This window comes from Penicillium diatomitis (assembly GCF_028827545.1).
Source record: "Penicillium diatomitis strain IBT 30728 chromosome Unknown utg000011l_segment0_segment0, whole genome shotgun sequence".
NCBI lineage: Eukaryota > Fungi > Ascomycota > Eurotiomycetes > Eurotiales > Aspergillaceae > Penicillium > Penicillium diatomitis.
Window position 1 is genome coordinate 358,858 of NW_026623183.1, and position 25,224 is coordinate 384,081.

The following is a 25,224-nucleotide window of genomic DNA, read 5'->3' on the forward strand; positions in this document are numbered from 1 at the left end:
TTACGGTTATAGTGATCGTGAATTCCAGACTCCCTTCCCACCTAGATGGATGTCCGCCCAAGCGTACAGAATCTTCCATCTCCGAAGCTTGACGTAGGGTTAGGCGCATCTGCTTGCTACCTTATCTGCTATTTGTACATTCAAACCATGCTTGGACCTGCTCCTGACCTCTCATTGCCGATGATTCCTCAGTAGGTCAGTCTCATATCAATGATCTGGTGTCTGTCACATCGTCAGTAGTCTCAGCCTTTCGGATTGGACCCGTTGACATCTGGCATTGTGGTGTGGCAGATACCGTGGCCCCCATCAATGCACCCAACGGGGATAGGAAACAAGACCTTCTTCAGTGGGCCCAACTGCGATATGATGAGGATCGCCATCGTCCATCATCCATCGTCCTTCGTCCACCGGCACAGGCCCGCACAGGCCCTCCAAATCCCACCGGCTGTTGGAAAGTCGCGTCAACGATCAAGAGTTTCATCCAGTATTGCAAGTGACCACTCTACCACTTCTACCGACTTTGTAACGCAGTTGCCGTATGGTCCAACTGTATAGTTCAGTAAACAGTAAACACTGTTTGCTTCACACTTATAGCAGTAGCATTGATCAGGTACTTGGTGACACCAGACGGGGCACTCAACTCACGCTGAACCACGGGCACCGCTCGTTGTTTCACTTTCGTTTCCGGTTAGTCAAGAAGGTTTCGGCTCGTAGCCTCTTGGAAATTCATGCCGTCGGGGATCCTGGTGATAGGGTCGAGCACAGGTTTTTACCCCTGAACCTGGCCTGGAACAAGCCGAACCCGGTGGATTCCATCGACACTCGGTCTGGACGGGGGACGTGGGAGTGACTTGGCGAGTCACTAGACTCACCACGACTCTCCTGGGGCGCATCGCGACCTACTCACCACTTTTTCTTTCCCTTTCCATCTCGAGCATACATTGCTACCTCCCGCTTTGTTGTCTCTCTCTTCACGAGTGACTCCGGTGTTTCGACATTCTATATTCGTGTTTGCGACCACAGAACCCGAGGACTCGTTCGTCGGGAGCTGCTCCTGACCTGGCATTCTCCTGCAGAGAAGAGCAATAATCGATCTGCGTCCGAGCACAGGCGATTGATTCCTCACCAAGACGATCCCCGTCAACTCGTAGTCTGCACTTGGCCCCGGGGCCTGCAGGACATCCCGGCCAGACGGACTGCTTTTTTCCTCCGGCTGTCTTCTGTTTTTTTTATTCTACACCTCCTGTTCGACCGGACTTTTTCCTTTTTCTCTCTCCTGTCAGTATCCGTGGCTGTTCTTCCGGCTTGCTCCTTGCTACAGCTCATGTCTGGATGCATTCTCCTTGTGGAAGAAGATCTGTATCGCTAACGGCTCGGCGTGGTGTAGCTCCTATCGATAGTCCAAAGGAGAAAAAAAAAAGTACACAAAACCGCGCTCGCTGGACAATTCGCCCACCCGCTTAAGCGTCTCGCAGAGACCGTTGAAGCGCAGTCTCGATTCTGACCCTCCCTCGGAGAGTACGACTGAGTAGTGGAGTGTGCCACGATTGAGCGGCCGCGCCCGATTCACTGCTCCCTCTCATCATGCCGGCCTTCTTCTCGCGAGTCTTTCGCAGCAAAGACGCCAACGGCGCCAATAAACAAGCGAAACCCGCGGCCGCGGCTAATTCACTCCCCGCCCGACCAAAATGGACCGATGCTTGGGCACGAACAGAGGTCGCTCCTGAAGAAGTACAGGATCTGGTGCGAGGCTGTGCGCAAGAAATCAAAGCTCGAGGTATGTCGGTGATTGCCCATGTCCCTCGGCCATGTGGCAGCCAGCGTGCGCGGAGCGGAGGAATGGAACAAGCGCGGCAACGGTCAACCCCGCGTATCCCTTGGATCGAAGCTAATCGCTCGTGGCATTTCTTTAGCACTCGATACCCCCTTTCTCCTTCTACCGTTCCGTCCGAGTTCCGATCCCAGCGCTGCCCGTACGTTCGTGCGAAACTACTTCAACCAGAGCTTCGACAAGGGTGCCCCCGTCAGTGGAGATGAGTTGATGCAGGAATTGCGGCTCACGGAGCCAATGGTAAGAGGGTTCCTACATAGAATCGTGCCGGTAAGGGACGACCTCGTGAGACCAATGGTTGACAGACTGGACGCGCAAATAGGTTCTGTGCAGCGTACTGAAATGGTGTTGGAGTCGACTCGCCGGAGGTGTGGTCACATGGGACGCATATGAGTTGTTCAAGGTGGGCGAACAAGGTATGACAGACATCCTGACTCTTACAGCGGAGACGACATGTTGGAGCTAGGTTTTGGCTTTCACTATCCAAACACTCTCACTGCTTTTTGTTACCCCCAATGAGAATTGGCCCAAAGCTGAGCTTTGTCTACCAGATTCGGACTTTGCGCGCGATGCTTTCGCCACCTTTATCCCCATCAGTGTCGATTCCGATGCCCGCACCAAAATCATCTTCGACTTTTTCGATCTGTTGGCCTCCATCGCCGCGCACGGCAAGTCGAATGGCCTGGGAGGCCGCAAACTTTCTCGTTACGCAGGATGGTGGGCCTTCGAACACACCGATACGGGCAAGGGGTTCGAAGCTTCTTACAGAAACTGGGCGGCGTACGACTGACTCCTTTTCATGGGACGATATTGCGGAAGTTGGAACAATCACTGACCGATGATTATAGTGCCGCGGATGCAACGAGCCACTTGTTCTTCGCTTACCTTCGTTCTCTCGCTGCGGATGCGACACGAGGCATGACGGGGATCTCATCTCTGCCGCTGTCCCTGCAGACATTAGTCGAGGCGACCGAGTACCCTCCTGAGACGCCCACTCTTCTTCAAGTGACCACGACAAAGGTCGTGATGATTGTCGACACCGTCTCGCCCACACCTTTCGCTCTCCTCCGCCGGGCAAAGAACTTTGAGTACCGTGACGAGCATTGGCATCTGCAGGAGTTTGCCAATTTCGATGACCCTGTCAAAGCTTTGACTGATGAATGTCTGCGTGTGCTAAGATGTATCTCCTCCGCCAATGAATCGAGCGTGTCTAGCATCAAACAGTCGACGAGTTTGCGCGACGCTTCGTGGTCCCGGTTCCAAGATATCGGCTTCGGCGGGTCCATCGAGTCCGACGAGGAAGAGACCCCGACTCGACCATCCATGTCGAAGCCCGAAACTTTTGGTGGAATCAGAACCGCTCCCCACTCACAGAATGGCGATCTCGGTCGTCCAACCACACCATCATGGGCGGACTTTATGTCTTCGGGCTTCGCCGATGAAAATCTGAAAGACCGAGTTGGCCCCCTCCTCCTGCCACCCGATAAGATTCTGCCTCCAATTGTGGCTCCCCGGGGCCAGAGCTCCCAGTCCCACCGACGAACTATGAGCGCCGATGATCCGCTCGAACCTGCGGAACTAGCCAGCATCAACAGTCTCGACTTGGATGATTCTTTCTGGTGGGTCTGGATCAGCAGTCTTTCTGCTGACGAGCCCAGCGCTCGGAAGGCCGTGTTTGGTCGATGCGCACTCATCGAGACTCGCATTCGTGACACCAAGTGGCTAGTCCTGGAGGAGCAGGTCAAGGGCGCCGCTCCTGAGCCCGAGGCCGGTGCCCACCTGGTGGAGAAGAAGCGCTTCTTTAGTTTCGGCAGTCGGCGACCTGGCGGTAAGCTGAGCCGGAGCAAGTCCACCGCGAAGAAGGTTTCGTCCATTGAGGACTCATACAAGCGGCCCAACAACCAGGCCCCTCAGAGCAAGTCGAGCATTGGGCCTGATCAGCACAAGAGGATTCAGGCTGCAGCCGCCGCTCTTCAAAGAAAACATCGCGAGCAAGAAGCGGAAGCGAGGCGGTCGCCCATGAATGCAGGCGACGATACGCGGTCAACCAAGACTAACTCGGTAATGACACTGCAACCTGCGATTGTGAATGAGGCCTCGTCAGCCCTTAAGTGGGCAAGCAACTATGACAAAAACGCAGTTCGAGCGGCCTATCTTAATGATAATCGGGCAGGAACAGGCTCTGTTGCTAATGGCATTGAAGCTCATTCAAATGGCGTTGATAGTGAACAGCCACCTGTCTCGCCTGTTTCCCCCGTTTCCCCTACGATTCGTAGCACAACAAAGACCGGACCACCTCCGCCCCCTCCCAAGGACGCAAGTGCAGCAGTGCCACCAGCCCTGCCGTCGCCTGCTCCAGAGCCCGTACAGCAGGAGACACCTCGTGAGATACTCAAGGAAGGCAAGAATGACAGTGTCAAGACCGTTGTCTTTGAGGATCCGGCTGAGTCTCAGCCTAAAGAGTCACTCGATGATGCAAGCAAAAAGACCAAAAAGAAGACTGGAAACGCCGGTTTCAAGGGCATGTTTGGCAACAAGAAGAAGATCGAACAGCAGCCACAGACAGAGTTGAAGCCCATCAACGGTTCCAAGGGGAACTCTGCGGTGGCCGCGGCCCGTGCCGCGTTGGAGGCCAAGGCCAAGGAGTCTCAGAACGTGCGCAAGTCTTCTCCCAGGCCTGGTGTTATCAAAAAGAAGCCGGTAAACGACACTCCGGCTCCCTCGGTCTCAAGTGGGCCTGCCCCTACCCCCGCTGCTCCTGCGTCTGAACCCGAGCCTCCCACGCAAGCCATTCCTACCCCTCGAGCGACACCTGAGCCTACCCGAGAAGAACTACCCTCTCACTCGATTCCAGGCAGCGGTAGCCCTCCCAAGACTCGCCGCGCCATCGAAGCCGATGCTCTTTCCCGAGTAGGCACCAGTGAGGCCGCCGCCGCCGCTCAAGAGTTTTCCAAATTCGACCAAGGCCCTCTAACTGAGCAGCCCGCCTTTGTTCCAGAAGATGAGCTCGTGGACGCATATCACGGGCAAAAGGACCTTCCTCAGACTCCTACTAGTGTCCATGACAGTGGTGTGGCGGAGAAGCACACTGCGATCAACGAGGCTTCGCCTAGTCGTTTCACGAGCACAGAGGATCGCTGGGCACAAATTCGGCGGAATGCAGCTGAACGCCGTGAGGCAGCAAGCGCCCCCGTTGAAGAACCCGAAGTGCGAACTAGCCATTCTGAGCGCACCGATGAAGGCGATACCAGTGGTGAAGAGACTATTGAGTCGCGTGTTGCTCGTATTAAGGCTCGGGTTGCTGAACTGACGGGCAACATGGAAGCTGCTCGCTAAACCACCTTTTCCTCGTTTCTTTCCTCAACTCCTTTATCGACTCCTCTTTCACCACTTTCCCACTTTTTCACTGTCAACTTTCATGCACATCTGACCAAAGCATTGCATTTGTTTAATGGATGCTTCGTTCGTTTCTGCGCAACCATTTTAATTGATTTCACCACCACCGTTCGTCGATTTCAGCATGCCGGCCTGTAGATATGCTGGCCAATGCTGTCAACTTTGGCAACGTTGTGATTGATGGTCCGAGACCGAGGATCATATGACCACAAACTAGTGTTGCCGTTTCCCCTTGTTCATCTGTGTCGGAATTGGCTACAGGTCTGACGGATCACAGCGTCATGATGCCGCGATACGAAATAACGGATTCCCCTTTTCGGCCCTTGCTTTTCCCCTATTTTCTCGCTTCAAGTCACTATCCTTCTTCTCGCCGTTTGACACCTTGAAAAGGGCCCGATGCTTCGAATATATTCACACCACTTTGGCCTCGACCCGCGTAAAGTGGGCATGTACATCTTTGTGTGTACATTCAAGCGGGCTTGCGCTGATTCCTCTCGTGTCCCAATTTCTTGCCCTACCCGTCGAGGTTCAAACTAGTCCCGGCGAGGTCATTTCCTCTGGTTTCCCGCGATATCCCACCTGTTGAGTCATACCTCGTACTCACTTGTGTGGATTCCTCCTATGGCAATGTATTTACAATTGACTATTCTGTCCGTGTCCCTTGTTGTTTGCTCTATTCCCCTCTTCGCTACTTCTGATTTTCTTCTTTGGGTTCCAATCTGTGATTTAATATACATTGGTGGCACTTTTTGGTTCTTTCGATACTCTTACTACTATTTCTGGGCCTGAAGCCATGTCCTCGGACGGTGCTGCACGCACATTAATGTAATACTGGGATGAGGAAGACGTGGACCAAAATCCAGCTTGCATAGCAGCGTAATACCAAAGACTAGACGGTCTGAAAGCGCGAGTAGGCATCAGCCATCCCTTCCTACACTCCGATCCCTTAGAGGCAGGTGCCCTGACATCGCGGCCTGGTCTTCGGCTTGGATCCTAGTCTGGATCCAGGCTTGGAACGCAAGTTGGACTATGGCTCTGGTCCTAGTTCTGGCGTGAATGGACGTTTGGACCCTCGTGTGAAGGATGGGGGAGGGATGTTGGGCGGTTGTCTCAATGATAGTCAGGATGATGATCGACAGGGTGACTTCCATGTATCGTGGTGTGCCAGTTTCGGTGTCCGGGCCTAAAGGCTGACATGGAGATTTTATCAAGGACCGTGTTCAATGTTAAAGACTGGATGGGAGAGAATGTTGACGGGAGGCGAAGGCTAAGCGAAGACTGAAGTCAGGAGTGAGTGCAGATTGGCGTAAAGATAGAATCGGTGGAGGATTGAAGTGACGACTGGAATGAAGACCTTTCTCAGCCCAGTAAACGATAGACATGCCGATCTTACATTCAGACCACTCGTTGGATCTCAATTTCCTAATCAACACGGAACTAGTTCACATATTGGTCCGGACATCGTAGTAGCTTGGATATTTGGTTGACCTGCATAAAATTCTGGTCATTTCCAGCCCTCCCCGGGAATCCGTAACTGGGGGCTTCTTCCGTCTGTAAGCGCGCACAGCAAAGACGAAGCGTTCGTCTCCATGCCAGTGCATCAGAACTGCGCGGTATCAGTTGGCCATGCCCAAAAGCGGGTGAAAGTGTCGAGTCTTGAAGGTCGTGCGTTGATACTGAGAGATATTCGTCTTTTCAAAGCTGTACTTAACGGATCGAGGGTCCGTGAGTATCGTCGATTCCGAGTCCGTCTAGTGTTCGGTCAGTGTGGTAGCTATTCTCACCAGTGATTCCACCATTTTCCAAGCTGGCATTCAACCCATGAGGGTTTTTCGATCCATTAGCGAAAATCGAAATTGCGTCCTATATAGTTCATCAATTTGACTCTTAGCTCACGCTTCTGCTCACCCACAGATCAGGTTGAACACTGGTTCAGCATTGCCTCGGCTCTGCTACAAGTCAGCTTTATTTCAATTTCCAGCTTCAATCCACAGCACTCACCGTATACAGTTCACTCAATCACCCATTCTGCAATACTCACTCTTCAACTCACTCTTCAACTCACTCTTCAACTCACTCTTCAACTCACTCTTCAACTCACTCTTCAACTCACTCTTCAACTCACTCTTCAACTCAACCATTCCTCCACTCGATATCGATCTCAACACTCGCACCATAATTGCCGCCAGAGTGCAACACCGAAGCCAGGCTGTGATTCAAACCACTATTCAAACGACTCCGGCCCGAATGCGAGTCGGGACTCAGCCGGCGATTCAAGTCACTGTCCGAGCCACAGGCCAAGTCAGAGCCGAATCGTCGTGCATAGCCACGAGCACAGCGCGGGACCACGCTGTATAATAACAGTGATTTACTACTCATCGTCGATCGACACCGGGTTCGGTTCCAGGTGGATGGAGTGAGAACTGGGAACCTGTCAGGGGCACCTGCCTGGTAACAGGGCAAGCCCCTATCTCTATCCCAATTAGGCAAGGTCTCGTGACCACCATCCACAACTTGTATCTTCCAACCGTAGCTTATTCAGAATGAACCATGTTTCCTCCTTCCAGCGCTTTTTCCGTAGCAGAACCTGAGTACCGGATCAGCCATATCACCTGACTCCCAGGGAACGTGACCCGGAGGTAAGGGGTAAAGGAGAGGATAAGTCTTATCCCAAGTTAAACCCGGGTTCGGGTTCTATTGTAACCCGGTATGAGAGTCGGATATAGAGAACTTATCGTCTTTCAAGTTCTTTGGGTCTCACGAAAGACGGCTACGAGCTTCAGTTTGGCACGAACCATCTCGGCCATGCGTTGCTGATCAAAAAGCCCTTGCCGCTTGTCGAGAACCCATCGACAAGATCAGAGGCTGTGCGATGGTATCCAAATTGACCAAAGGCTCGGTTCATGGCGGCAATGTACTCGGGTCCCGTGGCCGGGCTCTTCCCCTTTGATAGTGGGAAGGAGATTGTCGAGCTCGCGAGCAAGACTGAAGTTGGTCTCGTACAATACTTCTTGAGCAGCGACGTGCGTTGCAATTCCTCACTCTGAGCTGCTGAGAATACGGAAGACAGACTGGTCTAGTGTTATCTTAACTTATTCACTTGTCCTTATCAAGAAGCTAGCCTAAACTATTGTTGTGGTTGTGTCTCTGACGAGACACAATAAGTTGTCCTATGAGGTAACTTAGGCGAGTGGTTAAAGTTGAGTAGGTTTCTCTTGTTGCCCCAACCGGGTAAGAAGGCTTTCTCGCCTTGCAACGCCCGGATCCGCGCCAGAATCCAGACGACGAGTCAAGCGGCTGTTGAAGTTACTGGCCAGGTCAGAATCCGAGGCAGGTCCGCAGACCTTTCAAATCATCATTCGAACCAGTCACACCCGTACTCAAGTCAGGTTCCAGGCCACGATTTGATACAGGATACCTAGTCTACACCGTGCGTCAAGCCAGGATTTGAGCCGGGATCCCTATCGTCTGCGACTCGTATTGAAACTCGACGAAGCAAAAGTTTTTTCTTGTTCGAGTTACGAGAAGATCTCGCTCGAAAGTCCCAATCGGCCACGGTTCGAGTGGTCAAGCGTCTACAGGTCATGGCCCACGACGATTGGGGCGCGATACCACCAAGGCTGGGAGGACCGCTTCTCAGCCCTGGAACAGCACATTGCCGGTATAAAACTCGAAAATCACCAACACTCTCGGCTTATAACAGAGAGCTTGTGTGATTCCGGACTATTGACGAGCTTATTCGCGAACGTTGCTGGCTCACGTTCCTGCGAGATTCTTGTGTAGGAGAAGATGCAAAACAGAGGAAGAAAGTCAGACTATGTGTACCTGGAAAGATGGGAACTACCAATGGGGCTATTACTGGAGAGGTTGGTGGCCGTAGCGTGCTTTTCGGGTGGTGAACTTTGTCGGCTCCACCAGGCTTCAGGCTTCAGGCTTCAGGCTTCAGGCTTCAGGCCAACTGGGGTTTTCAAGAAAGCCCGATGGCGACAAATCGCGGGGATTTGTGAGGACGGAGAGGTACCACAAGTGTACTCCTTTCCAATTTGTAGTAGCACCTAGATAGACGACAATTGGACTTGACTTGGATCGAAAAGACATAGTCTTTGCCGCAAAAGGCCATATGATATTAACGTTATTTTTAAGCTTGCAATCTCGTAAAACTCATAGACAAATGATGGAGGGCATAAGCCCCGACCCGACGTCTGACATCAAAACAACTCAGACAAACTGCAAAAAGGGGGCGAATCCACGACACAACTCTCATGTTTCAATTCTCTCACCCCCTTCCCTTACAGACCCAAAACCTGCAACAAAGCCTTACCAACTCCAGTTGCACTGGCAGGGTTCTGGCCCGTAATCAACGGACCACCGATACCGGCCGTCTTGGAGATAACGACCTTCTCGCCCCACGGCTCGTCGGCCTTGACGTAGCCGCCACCCGACACCTTCTGCAGCTCGGTCTCCAGCATGAAGGGCATGGCATCCGAGAGCTGCGCCTGGTCCTCTTCGGTGTTGGAGAAGCCGGTGACGGTGGCGCCGGAGATCAGGGGCACGCCGGAGGGAGCGGTGGCGTTGAGGAAGACGCAGGGACCGTGGCAGACGGCGGCCACGGGCTTCTTGGCGACGGCAAAGGTCTGGATCAAGGAGAGAGAGGTGGAGTCTGTGGTGAGGTCGAACATGGCTGGTGATTCGGAGCCAAAGGGGGAAAGGAGGCGCATGTTAGCTATTTGTTTGCACTTGATACTTGTCTTTATTTTCCCACCTGATAGAAAGTAGGGAAATGGGGAAAGAAAGAGACGAGGGGGAACAGAGGGAAAAAAAAATCAAAGTTGCGTGGTATACTTACGTCCGTGACCGCCGACGTAGAAGATAGCGTCAAACTCATCAGCGCGAGCAAGAACGTCGGACAACTTCTCGGTCTTGGTCCAGAGGGCCTTTTGCTCGGCGAGGAACTTGGTGGACGTCTCGTCGGACTTGAACATCTCGACGGAGGAAGGATCCAGAGGGGCCTCGCCACCCTTGGGGGAGGCGATGGTCAACGAGACCTTCTCATGGAGGACTTCCCATGGGTGGGCGAACTCAGGCTGCAGGGAGAAACAGAGGTGAGAATGATGCCGAAAGAGAGAGCCCATTGATGGAATAGGGAATCAGTGAGGTCATCCTCTGAGAGATGGACTTACCAAGTACCAGCCAGTGGGCTTCTGGAGCTTGGGGATCTCGTTGGCCGAGGTGAGAACGACGAGGACCTTGGGAGACATGATGAAGGATAGGTATAATATCAAGTGTGAGAAGTGGTCAGGAGATTGAATAGGTTTGAGTGGTTGTGCAAGAAGCGATAGTTGGAAAATTTAATGATGGAAAGGAGTGATGATGGCGGGGGAGAGATTCTATTTAAAGGGAGCCATTGACTGCGATCCAGAACAGCCACCAAGGTTGCATGGTGGGGGGGGTCATCAAGTTCTCTTTTCAATCCGCTTCTCCATCGCCAACGGTGGATGCGCGCGGATAAATCAGCCGACCAAGCTTCTGGAGGTTTCACCAATGAGACATTCGTTAATGGAGACATTCCATGAGGGATCCATTTCGGTTCGTTGCATTTACTACCTATTGAGTTAGGTAGTGACTCGTGAGTACTGAGTACCCTAGTAGGTACAGTGCTGAGTGCTGAGTGCTGCAGTACTTTGATGACTCAAGAGGAATCGCGTTCCAAGGTGTTTGGATTGTCCATACATACGAGCAGAGGCGTGTTCTGAAGTCCCTCGAATGTGAAGCTACAGCTTCCAGAGCTTCCTCGTACGCGCAATAAGCATGGTGATATCGCACTCGAGTGGTAGAGCTCGGTAGTCGGTAGACTCGGGAGACTCGGTACTCCTGCCATGACGTCCATAGAAAGTGCTGACATGTGGTCCATCCAAAAAAAGAAAAAGGAAATAAACTTGCAACGTTTTATTTTCGAAAGTGGCAGTGGTACCTCCAATCCCTGCAACAATGAAGAGCAGCATATACGGTCTACTCTACCACTGTAATAGGGTACTCAACTACTACTTACTAAGTAGTACTTAGTAACTTACTGACTCATGTAAGCTGTACAAGTGTATACTGTATAGTAGCAAAACGATCTCCGCTCAAAGTCCCGTCCCACCCGCATGCCATCATCAATGTCGTCATAGCGTAACCCTAAAAGCCCTCCACCCGACCTAAAAACTCGCCGGCCCCACTTTGACCCGAAACCCGCCCACCCCCTAAAAAACCGCCCAAGAATGGAATTCCGCACCGAGGGCCCTCTTCTTAAGTCTAAACGCCCCACTGCTTAGCAAGCCCTGGCTTTCACATCGGGACTGTTTGCCCGAGACCACCTTGCAAAGTCTCCGAGTGGGATGAAGATTGCTCCCGCTGCCGATTTTGCTTAGGTGATTTTGAGGGTTGACGGAGCGGTGTGTAACTGTGCGCCGGACACGTCCATGTGGGAACTGGGATCCCAACTGCGCCTAGGTAGCTTCGGTCACTTCCTAGAGAGGTAATCGTCGTACTACCCACCTAACTTAGGTACCGACATAGCTGGTTCTAGAAAGGAGAGGGTAGAATCTAGAGAGTACAAGATGTATTGAACACAGGGTGCAAGCCTCTTTCTATTCAGTACTTGAGCTATGTAACTATGGTGGAACTGTTCTGCGGGCTAGGACTAGGTCTAGATCTGGTGCGTTTATCACGAGAAAGGAAGGCCCTATCGTGATAACAATGAATGTCAAAGTCTGTACTCAAGAATCGACAGGCAATGTCAGATCAAACACCCATTCGAGACGTCAACACAGTGTGAACACGTGACAAATTCATAATCATCATCAGTAGATATTATTACCATTAAAGTACAAGGTCGTTAAGTCTATATGCAGTCGGAGACGACGACGACAGTGACATGACCGGGTCATCGAGTGAAAGTCTCAATTCCGGGATGAGTAGGGGTCCCGCAGTCCGCACGTTCCCCGGTCCATATACAGTGAGACGAGAGAGCGAGAGATAGTCCGCACGCTTCATCGGCTCCACGTGGTCCCCATCTCAAGGACTTCCAGATAGCAGGCCACCAAACGATGCACAGCTGCAACACACTCCCTAGAGCTGCTCCATCTTTTCAACTCACAAAGGTCCCGCGTTGTCATGCAACATATCGTAATCGTCGAGTCGCCTCCGCGGCAACGAGAGCACTGATCGCTCCGATGAACAAACAAATGGAAATCGCATTGGGTTTATCACGATCCAGATTCATCCACTGCGTATCCGAAGCATCTCCGTCCTTGGTCGGGGACGCCCCCGGCTCAAGCAGGCTGAAGACAATCCAGCTGATAAAGGTCCCCACGAATTGCGGGAGCGTGGTATACACATTCAACACCCCCAGGTAGATACCGGCAAGTTCGCCCGTGGAAGGAATGTTTGAGACTTGATCTTCTTCGTCCGTGTCGCTGTCCATGTCGCGGTGGTTCAAGCGAAGGACTTCTAGTTCCGTGTCCGCGGCGGGATTGCGAAGGCCAGCGGACGTGATCATGGTCACACCGGAGCGTGTGGCTTGGGCAGCCATACCTGGTGAAGCTGGGCCGGGACTGTTCATGGTCAATTTGTTGATCTCCACCCCCATAAAGGCAAAGGGAGCCCAGCCGCTGATAGCCCAGGGAATGCCACAGAGGGCAACGAGAAAGGTTGCGAAAGCCCGGGAGTGCGCCAATGGGGCAAAGACCATGGTCGCAGCGAACATGATCTGCGAGATGAACCACGCGGTTTGCAAATCTGGCCGGACAGAGGTGAACTTTGTGAGAATCGTAGCGATGCCAGGGGGCGGACGAGGAGTAAATCGCGTGCGCTTGGTGTCGGGGGATTGGATGCAGAATGGCAATAGCACAGAACTCAGGAATGTGATCGATGAGAAGACCGTGAGGGAGAGACTGCCGACCCGGCCAACTTCACCAAGCATGTCAGTAGTCTTGGCGAATTGATCTTTGGACACTTCGTAGCGAAAGTAGGTCTCGCCCACCCAGGTTGTGCTATAAAACAGGAAAGGGAACCATCCTGTACAGAGAGATATTAGCTCAAATGAGTCTTTGCGTGCTGCAAAGCATGTCCACTCGAATGTCATACCGATCCATGCCCAGAACTGAGCCCAGCAGATAGCTTGAATGCGTGGCGGAAGTTCCATGGTGGTTTTGAACAACTGAGAGATAGCTTGAACGGCACCTCCTTTGCCATCGGAGTCTCTGTGATGACGAGTCAGTGTCGATGTTCCGGGTGGCTTATCTTCGAATCCCTCGCGCATCGGCAGGTCACTCACCTCGCGGAGATCAGAACCCGCTCTTTGACAGAGTACGAAGTCACCGCAACGGCAAAGATCAAAGACATCGCCGCAATCACCGTCATCTGTTTGAATTGGGTGTCGCCCAGCAGACTTCCAAAGATACTGACTGTGTCGATTGACCCAATCACATAGCTGATTAATTGACCGATGGCGCACATTCTACCAGCTATGTTCGATACACAATTAGTATGCTTTACAGCAACATTTGGCACTACAGATCACTGTGTATGATCGTCAAGACTTACCCCATGCAGAGCCAGCCTGCTGCAAGGGAATCGGTAATGTGTCCACAATCAGACTGCGACAGCAAGCTTGAACTAAGACAAGGTTTAGTTCGAGCCAAAACGATCAGCCTCTACCTTCTTCCACTTACCAACATTGATCGAAAAGTCAACCGCATAGATACTAGACACGGCCAAGGCAATGGTGACCTTTTTGGCCTGCATACAGTCCAATGAGTCTCAGCACATACTTGCAATGCATATCAGACTCCAGAGAAATGGGATTCGGGACCCACCTTTTCAGGGTCTGCCACAAATGTCCCCACGATTTCGGATGTCCATCCCAAAACGATCAGACACGCTGCCACAACGAACGATCCAAAGACCATAAAGGGCCTCCGTCGCCCCCATTTTGACCGTGATCGATCCGCAATCACACCGATTAAAGGCTGAATGATCAAGCCAGACAAGGGCCCCGCGATCCAAACCAAGGAGGTTTTCGATTTTGTCAAGCCAAGTTGTAAAAGATATGGTGTGCAATCTATTGACAAGAGCCGTTGGCAATCAGTATCCTCTCCTCTGATTTCCAGTTCAATAAGGAAGAGACTCGGAAACTTTAGCAGGCAATCACCTACATGTCATTTCTGTACCCCATGTGAACCTGTTCTCAAAGATGTGAAAAGTTAGTGACTGGGTCCTTTTCCCTGTCTTTCTCTCCTCCTTCCGCATGTCCTTCTCCTCGTCCCAGCCCACGAAGTTCCTGTTGACGTGCTGCTCCCCCAGGGCGATACGCACTGTAATCCCACCAGACTGAACGTCAAAAGTGCCATGCGCGTGGACTCACTGCGTCCCTTGATCGACGGCGTGCCCGCCCATCGCGCTGCCTGCGGCATGACTAAAAGTCACAGGTAGTGACGTTCATGTGCTCTCCCCTCGCTCTTTCCTCTCCTTCTTGAACGGTATGGGTTATAGGCGAAACAAAGCGTGCGCGGCTATTCGTGTAAACAGTTGCCCGAGGCACAATTGCGATACGGTCGACAGGATTCGTGAAAGCGGGATGGTGAGCGCAGTACTCAAGGTGGACAATTGACGCGCGACGCCCTTTATGAGATGTTCCTTCCTGACAGTCGTGAGAGGTGTCGCAAGTCGTAGTATACCGTGGTGCGTCGACTGGCCGAGGTACAATTGAATTCGACCGGTTGCGCTTCGTGTGTACTGGTCCGCGAAGAAGCTAAGGTGATTGCGCTCGCAGGGATGATCGTATGATGACACTCGGACCGGAGCGCTAAGGCACGTTCTTACTCGATGTAAAAGCAACGAGGCGCAATAGGTAGATGTATCTTCGAGTCGAATTAGAAGAGAAACGAAGTGTCAAGGTGAGAAGAGAAAGAAGCAGAAAAAAAGAAAAAGAGGCTTGGTCTGGACGCCGCATTCATGCGGGCCCCCGGGCCGCACTTGTCGCACGCGGCCTACTTTGAGTTGGGACCCGCTCGGGTCCAGCCAGGGGTAAATCGGGGAATTGGACGTGGACGCTGAGCTGAGCTTACCCGGTGGTCGTGGACATTTTCAATGCATGCGTGTCCGGGCTTGACTTTAGTCGAGTAAACTCCACTAGGATTCATCTGCACCTGACAATTTAAAGCTTTCTTCTATAGGTCGGAGAGGACTCCCATTAGTATTAAAATCCCCATCTCGAAAAGACCGAGTATCTCCAGTTCCACACGATTGCGACGTCACACGAGATAAGAAATATAACCCAAACAAAAGCGCTCCCTTCTACCATACTATCTAAATGCATCGCACGTTTGTCCAATCTTCAGATCTCGCTTTCACAGAATGTAAGTCTTTGGAGAAACAAAAGACTGCAAGCCGAGAAGGCCCTATTGCGAGATGGTACAAACTACAGAGTCGATGTAAAGGTCGAGAAAATCGATGACATTGCCGAACCCTTGATGATCATCATGAAATCATGATGAACACGGGGTTCGTCAGCTGACCAGTATCATGCTGACGGGTGTCGTCTCAAGAACGAATTGAACGCTGGAGACCAACTACCCAGATGTACCTACATATTTGCATCGCATGCTGAGAGAGCAACAGTGTGGGCAAGAGTTGTTGTACGTACTAAAAACTAATGACGCGCCACCTGTGGCGCTTTTACGAATTACGCCCAGTTTGGCCAAGATTTCGTGCATTAGCAATATGGGATTTTCTTAATGATCATCGCAGAGGTCCCTCGAAATTTCAGCAAGATTTAAGGAATAAGGCGAATCTACTATCTACTATATTCTGCATGTTCCAGCCGATAGTACCATCAGAGTATACTTGCTATGTATCAATGGCTCGCACTGTGCAGGCTTCATACTTATAGCATCATTCTGATCAGATTCGCTGACCCCATATACTGACAGCTAGCGCTAGAATACCTTACTAGGCCACCCTGTGTGGTGATCTCTACTGTCTCTACTGAAAGTTCTCGATGAGCTTATTAGTGCAAAAGGCAAAATTCAACCAAGATATGCTTCATTGAAAGAAAAAAAAAAGACTCGAAAGGGAAAAAAAAAAAAAAGGAAATGGATTTTATTCGCCTTCATAGATTTCACATCCCATATCATCGTAAACAGTACTCAGAACTTCACCTGTCTGCTGCATCGATTCTTTACAGGCGATTGGGAGCAGAGGAAGTCACGGGCCATTGGTAGCCGGCGGCATCGCTGAACTTGTAACCGTAGGAAGCGGTGAAGTCATCAAGGACGGCAGGACCGCGGGAACCTGGATGAAGACAAAATCAGTACAGCTCATTGACTCTGAACATATAGCAAGGGTCATTCATACCGTAGGGGTATTCCATGGGAATAATCTCCTTGTTGTCATCAAGGTAGTGAAGCAGAGGAGTGAAAATGCGCCACGAAGCATCCAACTCGTCGTCACGCACAAAGTTGGAGTGGTCGCCCTTGAACGCATCCAAGATCAAAGACTCGTACGCCTCGGGGATCTTCAGGTCGGAGAAGCGACGGCGGTAGGTCAAGTCCAGCTCGGTCACTACCGTCTGCATGGACAGACCAGGCAGCTTGGAGTTCATCTTGATGTAGACGGACTCGTTGGGCTGGACACGGATGACCAGCTCGTTACGAGGGATATCCTTGAAGATACCGGAAGTCACATCCTTGAATTGAATACGGACCTCGGTCTTCTGCTCATTGAGGGCTGTGGGAGAAGAAAAACGAAGAGCAAAAAGGTCAGTTGAGCGGTACTGGAGACCAAGTAGATGTCAGGCCAAAGGCTTACCTTTGCCGGCCTTCAGGATGAAGGGCACGCCATCCCAGCGCTCGTTCTTAATGTAGGCGACCAGAGCACAGAAGGTGGGGCAGCGCGACTCCTTGGGGACAGTGTCGTCCTCGAGGTAGCCGGGCTTGCTGCCGTCCAGAGAGCGACCGTACTGCCCAATGATCACGTTCTTGGGCTCAATGGCATCCATCGCACGCAGAACGCGGACCTTCTCATCGCGGATGTCCTCGGAAGAGAAAGAAATGGGACGCTCCATGGCCAGAAGCGTCAGCACCTGGAGAAGGTGGTTCTGCATGACATCACGGATGATACCAAACTCATCAAAGTATCCGCCACGACCTTCAGTACCGAAGGGCTCCTTGAAAGTGATCTGTTTCCCAGAGTACACGTCAGCCTTGGAAGCTTTCGATCTTCGATCAGGGCTCTCCTGAAACGATTGAAGCGACTCACCTGAATGTTATCAATGTGGTGACGGTTCCATGTCGCGTTGAAGAACTCGTTGCCGAATCGCAAGATGAGAATGTTCTTGACCATCTCCTTACCGAGGTAGTGGTCGATACGGAAGATCTCCTCCTCCTTCCAGTTGGGCTCAAGGGCCTTTTGCAAGTCGCGCGAGCTCTGGAGATCCTTACCGAAGGGCTTCTCGACCTATTCCGACAAAATGCATGAGGGGTTAGTGCTGGCTCGGCACTCGCTGATCGCCCCCGGGCCTGTCTCGTGTTCCCAAACTTACGATAATACGGGCCAGACCGGACTTGGGATAGCAGTTGCGCTTCAATTGTTCGGACACGGTGGTGAAGACGCTTGGAGGAAGAGCCATGTAGAAGACGCGGTTGTGCGTCTTGGCCTGGCGATCCTTCTCGATCTGCTCGAGGTGCTTATTGAGGTTGATGAAGGAGTCATCCTGGTCGTATTGGCCGGAGACGTAAGTGCACAGTTGGCAGAACTGATCTAGTTGCTCTTCGATCTCCTTTGTGGGAACTTTGATGTAGGAGCGCACGCGCTTCAGGTATTCATCGTGGTCCATCTTTGTCCGCGCATAGCCGACAATTTTAATGTCCTTGGGGAGGAACTTGTTGCGGAACTGTACGACAAAAGGGGAAATGCATGGTCAGTAACGGTGCAGCAGACCCTGCCTTCGCTCCCGGTATCGATGCTGTCATTAGGATGGTGAACGTACGAGGCCAAACAGAGCCGGGAACTATTTCAGAAGGTTAGCATTTCCGATCTTGAAAGAATTGTTGGGGATACCCGGATCCATGAGGAGCGCAGCTGCGTCAAGACCAGAGAGGAACATACAGTCTTCTTCTTTGCGAGATCACCGGATGCGCCGAGCACCACGATGATGGTGTCATCCTTCAACTCGACAGTGCTGATTGTGGCAGACATGGTTAGAATGGCAATGGCTGAGGGATCCCGTTTGGCGAGTGCACAAAGTGTGTGGTCCAAAGGACAGGACCTCGACCGAGGGGCTGGTGGCGGAGGGGCACGACGACCGCGGGAACAGTGACCGTGCAATTCAAGATAGTTGAGAGCTACGGCTGAGAGCACGAGGCAGGTGTCACCCGCAGCTATTTGAGCTCGAGGAAGCGAGACGTGGGTGATCTGGATGGTCCCGTCCCACGAAATTCGACGAGTGTTGTTTGGAGGTGGTTTGGCGGCACGCTTCCGCCGTGCCGGAAGGGGGGGGAGGTGATGTCAGAGACGAGGGAGTACAGAGAGGCAACTTACCCAGCATTCTGGCGCTCGTCGCTCTGGTTGATTAGGCTCGTCATGATGTGGGCAAGAATGACCGATTACTTCTCAAACTGGATGAGGGGCAGGGGATGAAGTTGAACAGGTACTGGGTCAAAGGGAAGCGACGAACGGAGGGAGAGGAGAAAAAAGAATTGCTGGACCAGGAGGAGAGACTCTTCCCACCAGGATCCGGCGGGGGCACTTTTGAAGGGGCTCTCGGTCACGTACGGTAGCTCCGTCTCTGTTGCGTGGTGGGGCTGGAGGAGTGTAGCCCGGTGGTCGTTTTGGGGCTTTTGGGGCAGTCGTTCCTCCCCTCTGCGCCTCCGGTTGCTCTCCGTTTTTGCGGTGTCGCGGCCGGTCTCTCTGCTGCCAGGCGAACGTCCCCCGGTGACGCTTGACGATTCGGTCATTTATCCTGGTGGATAAAATCAGAGGACCCATCCGGTCTGACCCTGTCCGATCCTGTACCCTCAACGTGATGATGATGTGGGTTTTTCCTTGCACCTGGAGCGACGGAGGATCCTCGATCTTCGTCAGCCATGGAGGGGCAATGATAGGAACCCCCGAGACGCATGCTCTCTCTGGACATGACACAAGTCGATTCCAGTCGGTCCGATGCAGGGACTCGTCGGTCACTTCTAGTCTCCTGAAGAAGCTTCATTCTTCAAGCCCTCTGAGCGAGTGCACATGTCTGTGTCCACGGCTTAAACCTCCGGATCCTGCCCCCTTCTATTCGGTGATTCTCGCTTTCAGTCCATTGATCTGCTCGTCGAGGTACTTTGGAGGTTCAGAGGAGGGTGGTTTTACCTCCGGCCATAACTCCGCGCCCGGAGACATGATCGTCACTCCCGTCAGCACCGCCAACTGAGTGCATCATTGTTTTGAGCTTTTCTCTGGATAAGTAGGTACATACATCGCATGGTCTGACTGATGGTGATTCGAAGCGTAGATGGAATGGAGGGGTGACTTGACAATGTTTGTACGTGAATTCGTCTCATGTCCTCCGCCAAGTCTACAGCAGTCTAAAGCGCTTGATCCCGACCGACGGTTGGACCAGCTAGGGTGTTCATGTTGATCTTCCATTGCTCGAATCAAGCCAACCCCTCAGTGCTCACTGCTCCGTACTCAGCACTGAGCAGTCTGACTTTGCACTGACCTGTACATTGGCTACCCTTGGTCCCCAAAAAAAGTTACGCGAATAACATCGACAATCACGTTGCAATCTTTACATTTGCCCCAAATCATCAACCGCGCAGTCCCGTCTGTGCCCCGCTCCTCCCCTCCGACACCTGCTGGTCCATCCTCCACAGATAGGTATTGATTGTATATTCAACCGATTGCAGGGGATTGGAGGTAGATCAACCTAAGTCCAGGGCGAACGACCCCAGGAAAGACTGTACTAAGGGTACGCCTCAATCGCAAGACATCAACCTCTGTATAATAATCTCGGCCACCATGTCACGCATTGACTACCAAGTCAACCTATTAGACTGTCACCCTCACCACGCTTCCAAAGTAGTAATCTGTGGTGAAGAAGTGATGCAATTGCGTGATTGATCGAAAGCTCGGGGACAACGGCAGTCACCAGCCGCTCCCCCCGGATCGTCGACGGTACTACTGTACGTGCGTCAATCGCATGCGAACAATCTTGTCGATTGACTGGACAGTGGACACTGTCCAGTGGACAGCGGACCCTACTACATTATACTATTGTACGACGTACGAACTGCTGCTGCATATGCAGAAATGCGAGCAGCTACTGTCTTACTGGAGATTCCTACACTACCTAAATATGGGAGGTCACTGAGGTGCAAGGGGAGCAAGTACTCAAGTACTGCTGGAGCAACGAAGGGTAGTGAACCACCAACTCGTCGTCTCATCTTATTGCCTGTAACTTAACTATAGTGAGTTACTATACTGTAAGTCTGTAAGTAGTAAGTACGGACTGTATCTTCCCGGTGACCGAGTTGGTTGAGCGGGCGACTCGGCACATTTGTCATCCCTCGCGGTTCCCACCGTCCTCGAACGGATTGTATTTTCCCGTCCGTCTGATGCCGAAACGTCAAAAGCCCCCCAAGGGCGCCTGGGCCCCCGCTGACGCCGCATTCGGACCCTTTTAACCGCTGGTCCCAGCCCAGACTCTTTCCGTCTTGGGGGCTGACAGGCTGCCTCAGCGAGAAGTAATCATGACCGCGCAAACACCAACACGCGGGGTCAATGTGGGTGAGATGCCTCGTAGATGTGCGCAAGTCAGATTGGATGGGAAACGGAGACCCACGAGTCACTCTTCGTCTACGCTCTTTTGTATGCAGAATTCATGTTGCGGCCCTTGAAGCCCAGTGATCAACGGCCATGTTGGACAAGCCGTATGTGGGTGTGAGATCTATAACGACTACCCTACACTCTACATTCTAGTAGTATACTGAGTATACTCGAGTTACATGATCGAAGAGTCCAGGGAATTTCCCGTAATAACCATGATGGGGTAAGCAAACTCTCAAATCAAAGCCTCTAGCGTAACTCCCAACGGCGACCATCAACTTATCAAGTATACACACTACACAGTACTCAGTACACAACTGTTGGAGTTACGCGACGTCCCAAATACATTGTATGGGAAGATTGCCTCAAGAAGGCTGGAACCGTGGGGCATCATGGATCGAGGGCGAACCAAATGCTTCTTCCCCCTTTATCCGTCATGTGGCTGTATACCTCGGACTTGGAGACGGCACGCTCCAAGTTGATGACCAAAAACCAAACGGTCATCCTCAAAACGACCAAGTCCTGACGTGTTTTTCATAAAGTAAAACATAAACTATGTATGCTGCAGTTCAGCAGTACGTTTTTGGTGCTCAAATTATTCCCAGACCGAATCGGCTGCTCATGGAAGCTCTACGCAGGCGGCCTCTGAGATCAACCTTGGTGACTGACGAGAAGATCAGAAAAAGAAGACTCCAACTACGGACCAATGCAAGGGGAGTGAAGAACGGTTGCGTCGATAGTCTCGAACACATATCAAGTGACAGTCAACGACTCAACACAGCATCCCAGCAGCGCCAATCGTCGCCGGAGCGATAATCATAGCGATCGGTCAAGTGGTCAAGAATCATGAACGACCAGGACTACTACCAGAGGAATGCCGGGATGATCTATAATCACCACGTGATCGAAATCGCGGAGATCCAGGAACAATAATTCTCCCATATCCTTCGGTCGGGGCTAGCGGATCCATCACGGGATCTCGCTTACCCTGTCGCTAAGGTCCCGATTGGGGTTAGGGCGAAAGTGGCCACCACACCTCCCAAATTGATTGTGCGCTCGACTCTATCAGCGACGACATCCACGACAACCGGCAACGACCTCTGATCTTTTGCGGGTCATTCTTTCGACTTGTTATCCTTGCCCGCCGCTCAGAGAAAAGCAGTCACAATGCCTTCGGAACAAGGACACCGACGTGAGTTCCATCACCCCGGAGGAATGAAGCGCGCAGCGTCTCTCGGATCGCCATCTTGAAATCGTTGGATGCTCGGGTCTGGTCGGCATGCGAACAGGATATCAGGATATGGCGCATCCAAGCGACGCACAATGCACAAGGGACTGATGATATCAATCTGGAATCCGCTTGCTAACATACAATTTTTATAGTCTACGTTAAGTAAGTTTCCATATCCGCCGTCGCGCATCCTACCATCTCATACCATTCCGTCCACGCATCGTCAAAAGGCCATTTTGGGCAACTTCAGTTATGATCGACTGAGAACTTGCGCTCGATTGTTTTTCGGGGGGGGGGGAAAGGGGGAATAACTTATCTGCAACAACGAGAACACGCACATCGAAATTCAACATCATTCTAATACCAATTTCTCCAACAGGGGTCGCCACCTGAGCTACCAGCGTGGCAAGCACAACCTCAACCCCAACACCAGCTTGGTCCAGATCGAGGGTGTCACCGACCCCAAGGCTGCCAGCTTCTACTTGGGCAAGAAGGTCGCTTTCGTTTACCGGGCTAAGCGTGAGGTCCGCGGCTCCAACATTCGTGTGATCTGGGGCAAGGTCACCCGCCCTCACGGTACGCATCACCTCAAGCCGAGAACCAGTCATTTCCTCTCTGCGGCGGCTACTTCCAGGAGTCTCACGGGACTCTCAAAAGGCCGAGCGTATATCTTCGGTCTCGCAATCGCGCCTATACTGACTATATTCCATGTGCAGGCAACTCCGGTGTTGTGCGCGCCAAGTTCCGCCACAACCTCCCCCCCCAAGTCCTTCGGTGCCACCGTCCGCGTCATGCTCTACCCCTCCACCATCTAAACAGCTTCTCTATGTTGTATTTAGTGGGTGAATTCCCTCGATCCTTTCTGCACGCAGACGGATTTTCGGTGTCAGGCAAAAATGGAATCTGTTGAAAAAAGTCGTGACGGAACGAATCCGGATGTCGATGGTCAGGTGACGGGAGTTGGCGGTTTGATAACGTTTTCATTCGTGGGATAAGGCAGGGCCCAAGATATCACAGCCCTACGAATCAAAAAAATTTAACAACGTTCACTGTCTGGGATGATCGGGGACCGAGGGAAGGGGGAGTGCGACATTGGAACGAATCAATGCTGGCTGCGTTGTGTTTGTTTGTGATCCCGAGTCTTTTTGAGCTCTCGACATCCAGGCATAATACCGGTCAGCTTTCTTCCTCTGCTCGTCCTCTCTTTTCCTGAGTCCTCTGCACATTTGTCTTCTCGTGTCATGTGTTGTTTTTCTGCCCGATATGATGATCTCTGGCGTCACACTCTTATCCAGCTTTATTCCCCGCCCCGCTAGCTCCCAACGCACAATTCACGCTTCAAATCGCCAATTTCTCATTCTTCATTGCAACCTCTATATCAATCACGCCCGAGTTCAGCAGAGTCAATCTGTGAAAACATTCAACTGCGTGTGACTTGGGTATTCTAGCCAAATAGACGATTTGCAATTACAACACCGGACACACCGGGCTACTCGCTACTCTACCACCGCCACACCTCACCTTCTCCGACTGCAACTATGACTTTGATCAGCCGTGCGCGACTCAGCTCCATCGCCATCCCAGCCTGCCACACACCAGGCTGTTCTCCAGACTGTAGTTTAGTTGACTGGCGTGACCATCTGCAAACACTCTCACAATAGCAGCCTGCCTCGGCCTTATCGCATTTCTAGCTCCTTGATTCTACGGGTAGACTGGATGTTGATGGTTAATCCAGTGCTTGGACAGTGCTTCGTTGTACGATCTGAGAGCCGGAGTTTGAAAACAAAGTCACCCCTCAGAGGACCCTCGTAGCTTGGACTAGCAATTGGGGACATCAACGGGGTTTATACCAGTCCAGTGCCATTCATCCTCACCTACACTTTGCTCCAGTTTCGGCCCGCATTTTTAAGTTTGTCCACTGACCTGCGTGCGAGTTGATGATCGTCCGTCAATCCTGTCTATCTCAACAACTACCCGGTTCTCCTTTCAGGCTTTGTGACAGTGTGGGTTTGAACAGACGGGATCTCGGCCGCGATTCGATGTTCAAAGAACTAGATGCTCACTCCAGAATTGCCAATATTGACGCTGCGGTCTAATCGGGGTAAGCTTCGGGGTTTCGATATTTTGGTACATAGCTCATCCTCACACCTAGGCAGTGTGTCAAGGCGACTGGCGTTGGGGTTGTAAATAGACCCTTTGGTACGATGGGGCCGTTCTTGTACCTATTGTCAGATAGGTAGCCTCATATCAAGCTTGCTCGACTGGCTTACCATGCGACTACCTGCCAGGTAGGTAGGTAGGTGTCTTCATTAGGTGAACACCTATGATTCCATAAAATTCTATCCAGCATATATGCCATTGGGTAGGTCAATCCTACCCTTAAAAGTTCCTGAACTTGTGGAGAAAGACCGGGCGGGCTGTGATTTCGGTTGCGCCAGATCCGAGACTGACGGGAAGAAGTCGAGATATATCTTCGAGGACGGGAGGGTCGGGTACCTGCCAACAGGGCATGGAGATCGATACATAGTCACACACTAGCTGAGAGTTCGGTCCGGCCCAATCACGGAAGTCTTCAGGGTTGCCACCTGCAAGCCTGCGCAGAGGCTACACCTACTGCTGCAGTATTTCAGAGGACCAAAGTTGTCATGATGGATTGATGGGATTAGATCAATCTGAGTTTGGGGATTCATGACTTGCGCTAATACAAGTGTTGTATACTCGTTCAATGTCACCGATAAACATGAGAATACTAGATACCTCAATGTACTAATACAGTACTGGAACGCGCTGTACGCCTAAACATAATTGTAAAGTGTAAAGTGTACTGTAAACCCTGCCTAAGTGCCTAATTCAATGGCCTCTTCATTCGGTGGATGAGCTTGCCGCGTGGAGCGGCGCGGCTATTGCGCGCTCGTAA

At 51.9% G+C, this 25,224-nt stretch overlaps 6 protein-coding genes across 6 annotated transcripts; 2 read left to right on the plus strand and 4 right to left on the minus strand.

Annotated features, from left to right (window-relative positions):
- Nucleotides 1–1,584: 1,584 nt before the first annotated feature.
- On the plus strand, nucleotides 1,585–5,167 carry N7539_007814 (DUF1708 domain-containing protein; the record flags this gene model as incomplete). The annotated part of the gene is made up of 5 exons (XM_056937415.1): nucleotides 1,585–1,777; nucleotides 1,914–2,071; nucleotides 2,154–2,247; nucleotides 2,383–2,611; nucleotides 2,680–5,167. 5 exons carry the CDS (start codon nucleotides 1,585–1,587, stop codon nucleotides 5,165–5,167), a joined length of 3,162 nt encoding a protein of 1,053 aa, XP_056787280.1.
- A 4,349-nt stretch (nucleotides 5,168–9,516) lies between these two features.
- On the minus strand, nucleotides 9,517–10,485 carry N7539_007815 (ThiJ/PfpI family protein; the record flags this gene model as incomplete). Its single annotated transcript, XM_056937416.1, has 3 exons — nucleotides 9,517–9,950; nucleotides 10,074–10,311; nucleotides 10,408–10,485. 3 exons carry the CDS (start codon nucleotides 10,483–10,485, stop codon nucleotides 9,517–9,519), a joined length of 750 nt encoding a protein of 249 aa, XP_056787281.1.
- A 1,895-nt stretch (nucleotides 10,486–12,380) lies between these two features.
- N7539_007816 (putative sucrose transporter) lies at nucleotides 12,381–14,682 on the minus strand (the record flags this gene model as incomplete). The annotated part of the gene is made up of 8 exons (XM_056937417.1): nucleotides 12,381–13,285; nucleotides 13,355–13,470; nucleotides 13,545–13,734; nucleotides 13,814–13,885; nucleotides 13,942–14,008; nucleotides 14,086–14,330; nucleotides 14,425–14,583; nucleotides 14,634–14,682. 8 exons carry the CDS (start codon nucleotides 14,680–14,682, stop codon nucleotides 12,381–12,383), a joined length of 1,803 nt encoding a protein of 600 aa, XP_056787282.1.
- Nucleotides 14,683–16,448: 1,766 nt separating this feature from the next.
- On the minus strand, nucleotides 16,449–18,466 carry N7539_007817 (glucose-6-phosphate dehydrogenase; the record flags this gene model as incomplete). Its single annotated transcript, XM_056937418.1, has 7 exons — nucleotides 16,449–16,561; nucleotides 16,625–16,996; nucleotides 17,078–17,447; nucleotides 17,528–17,725; nucleotides 17,811–18,161; nucleotides 18,258–18,278; nucleotides 18,377–18,466. 7 exons carry the CDS (start codon nucleotides 18,464–18,466, stop codon nucleotides 16,449–16,451), a joined length of 1,515 nt encoding a protein of 504 aa, XP_056787283.1.
- Nucleotides 18,467–18,873: 407 nt separating this feature from the next.
- On the minus strand, nucleotides 18,874–19,224 carry N7539_007818 (uncharacterized protein; the record flags this gene model as incomplete). The annotated part of the gene is made up of 1 exon (XM_056937419.1): nucleotides 18,874–19,224. The coding sequence occupies one exon, from the start codon at nucleotides 19,222–19,224 to the stop codon at nucleotides 18,874–18,876; it is 351 nt and encodes a 116-aa protein (XP_056787284.1).
- A 3,019-nt stretch (nucleotides 19,225–22,243) lies between these two features.
- Nucleotides 22,244–23,217, plus strand: N7539_007819 (60S ribosomal eL33 domain-containing protein; the record flags this gene model as incomplete). Its single annotated transcript, XM_056937420.1, has 4 exons — nucleotides 22,244–22,268; nucleotides 22,460–22,469; nucleotides 22,687–22,883; nucleotides 23,024–23,217. 4 exons carry the CDS (start codon nucleotides 22,244–22,246, stop codon nucleotides 23,215–23,217), a joined length of 426 nt encoding a protein of 141 aa, XP_056787285.1.
- Between the last annotated feature and the right edge of the window lie 2,007 nt (nucleotides 23,218–25,224).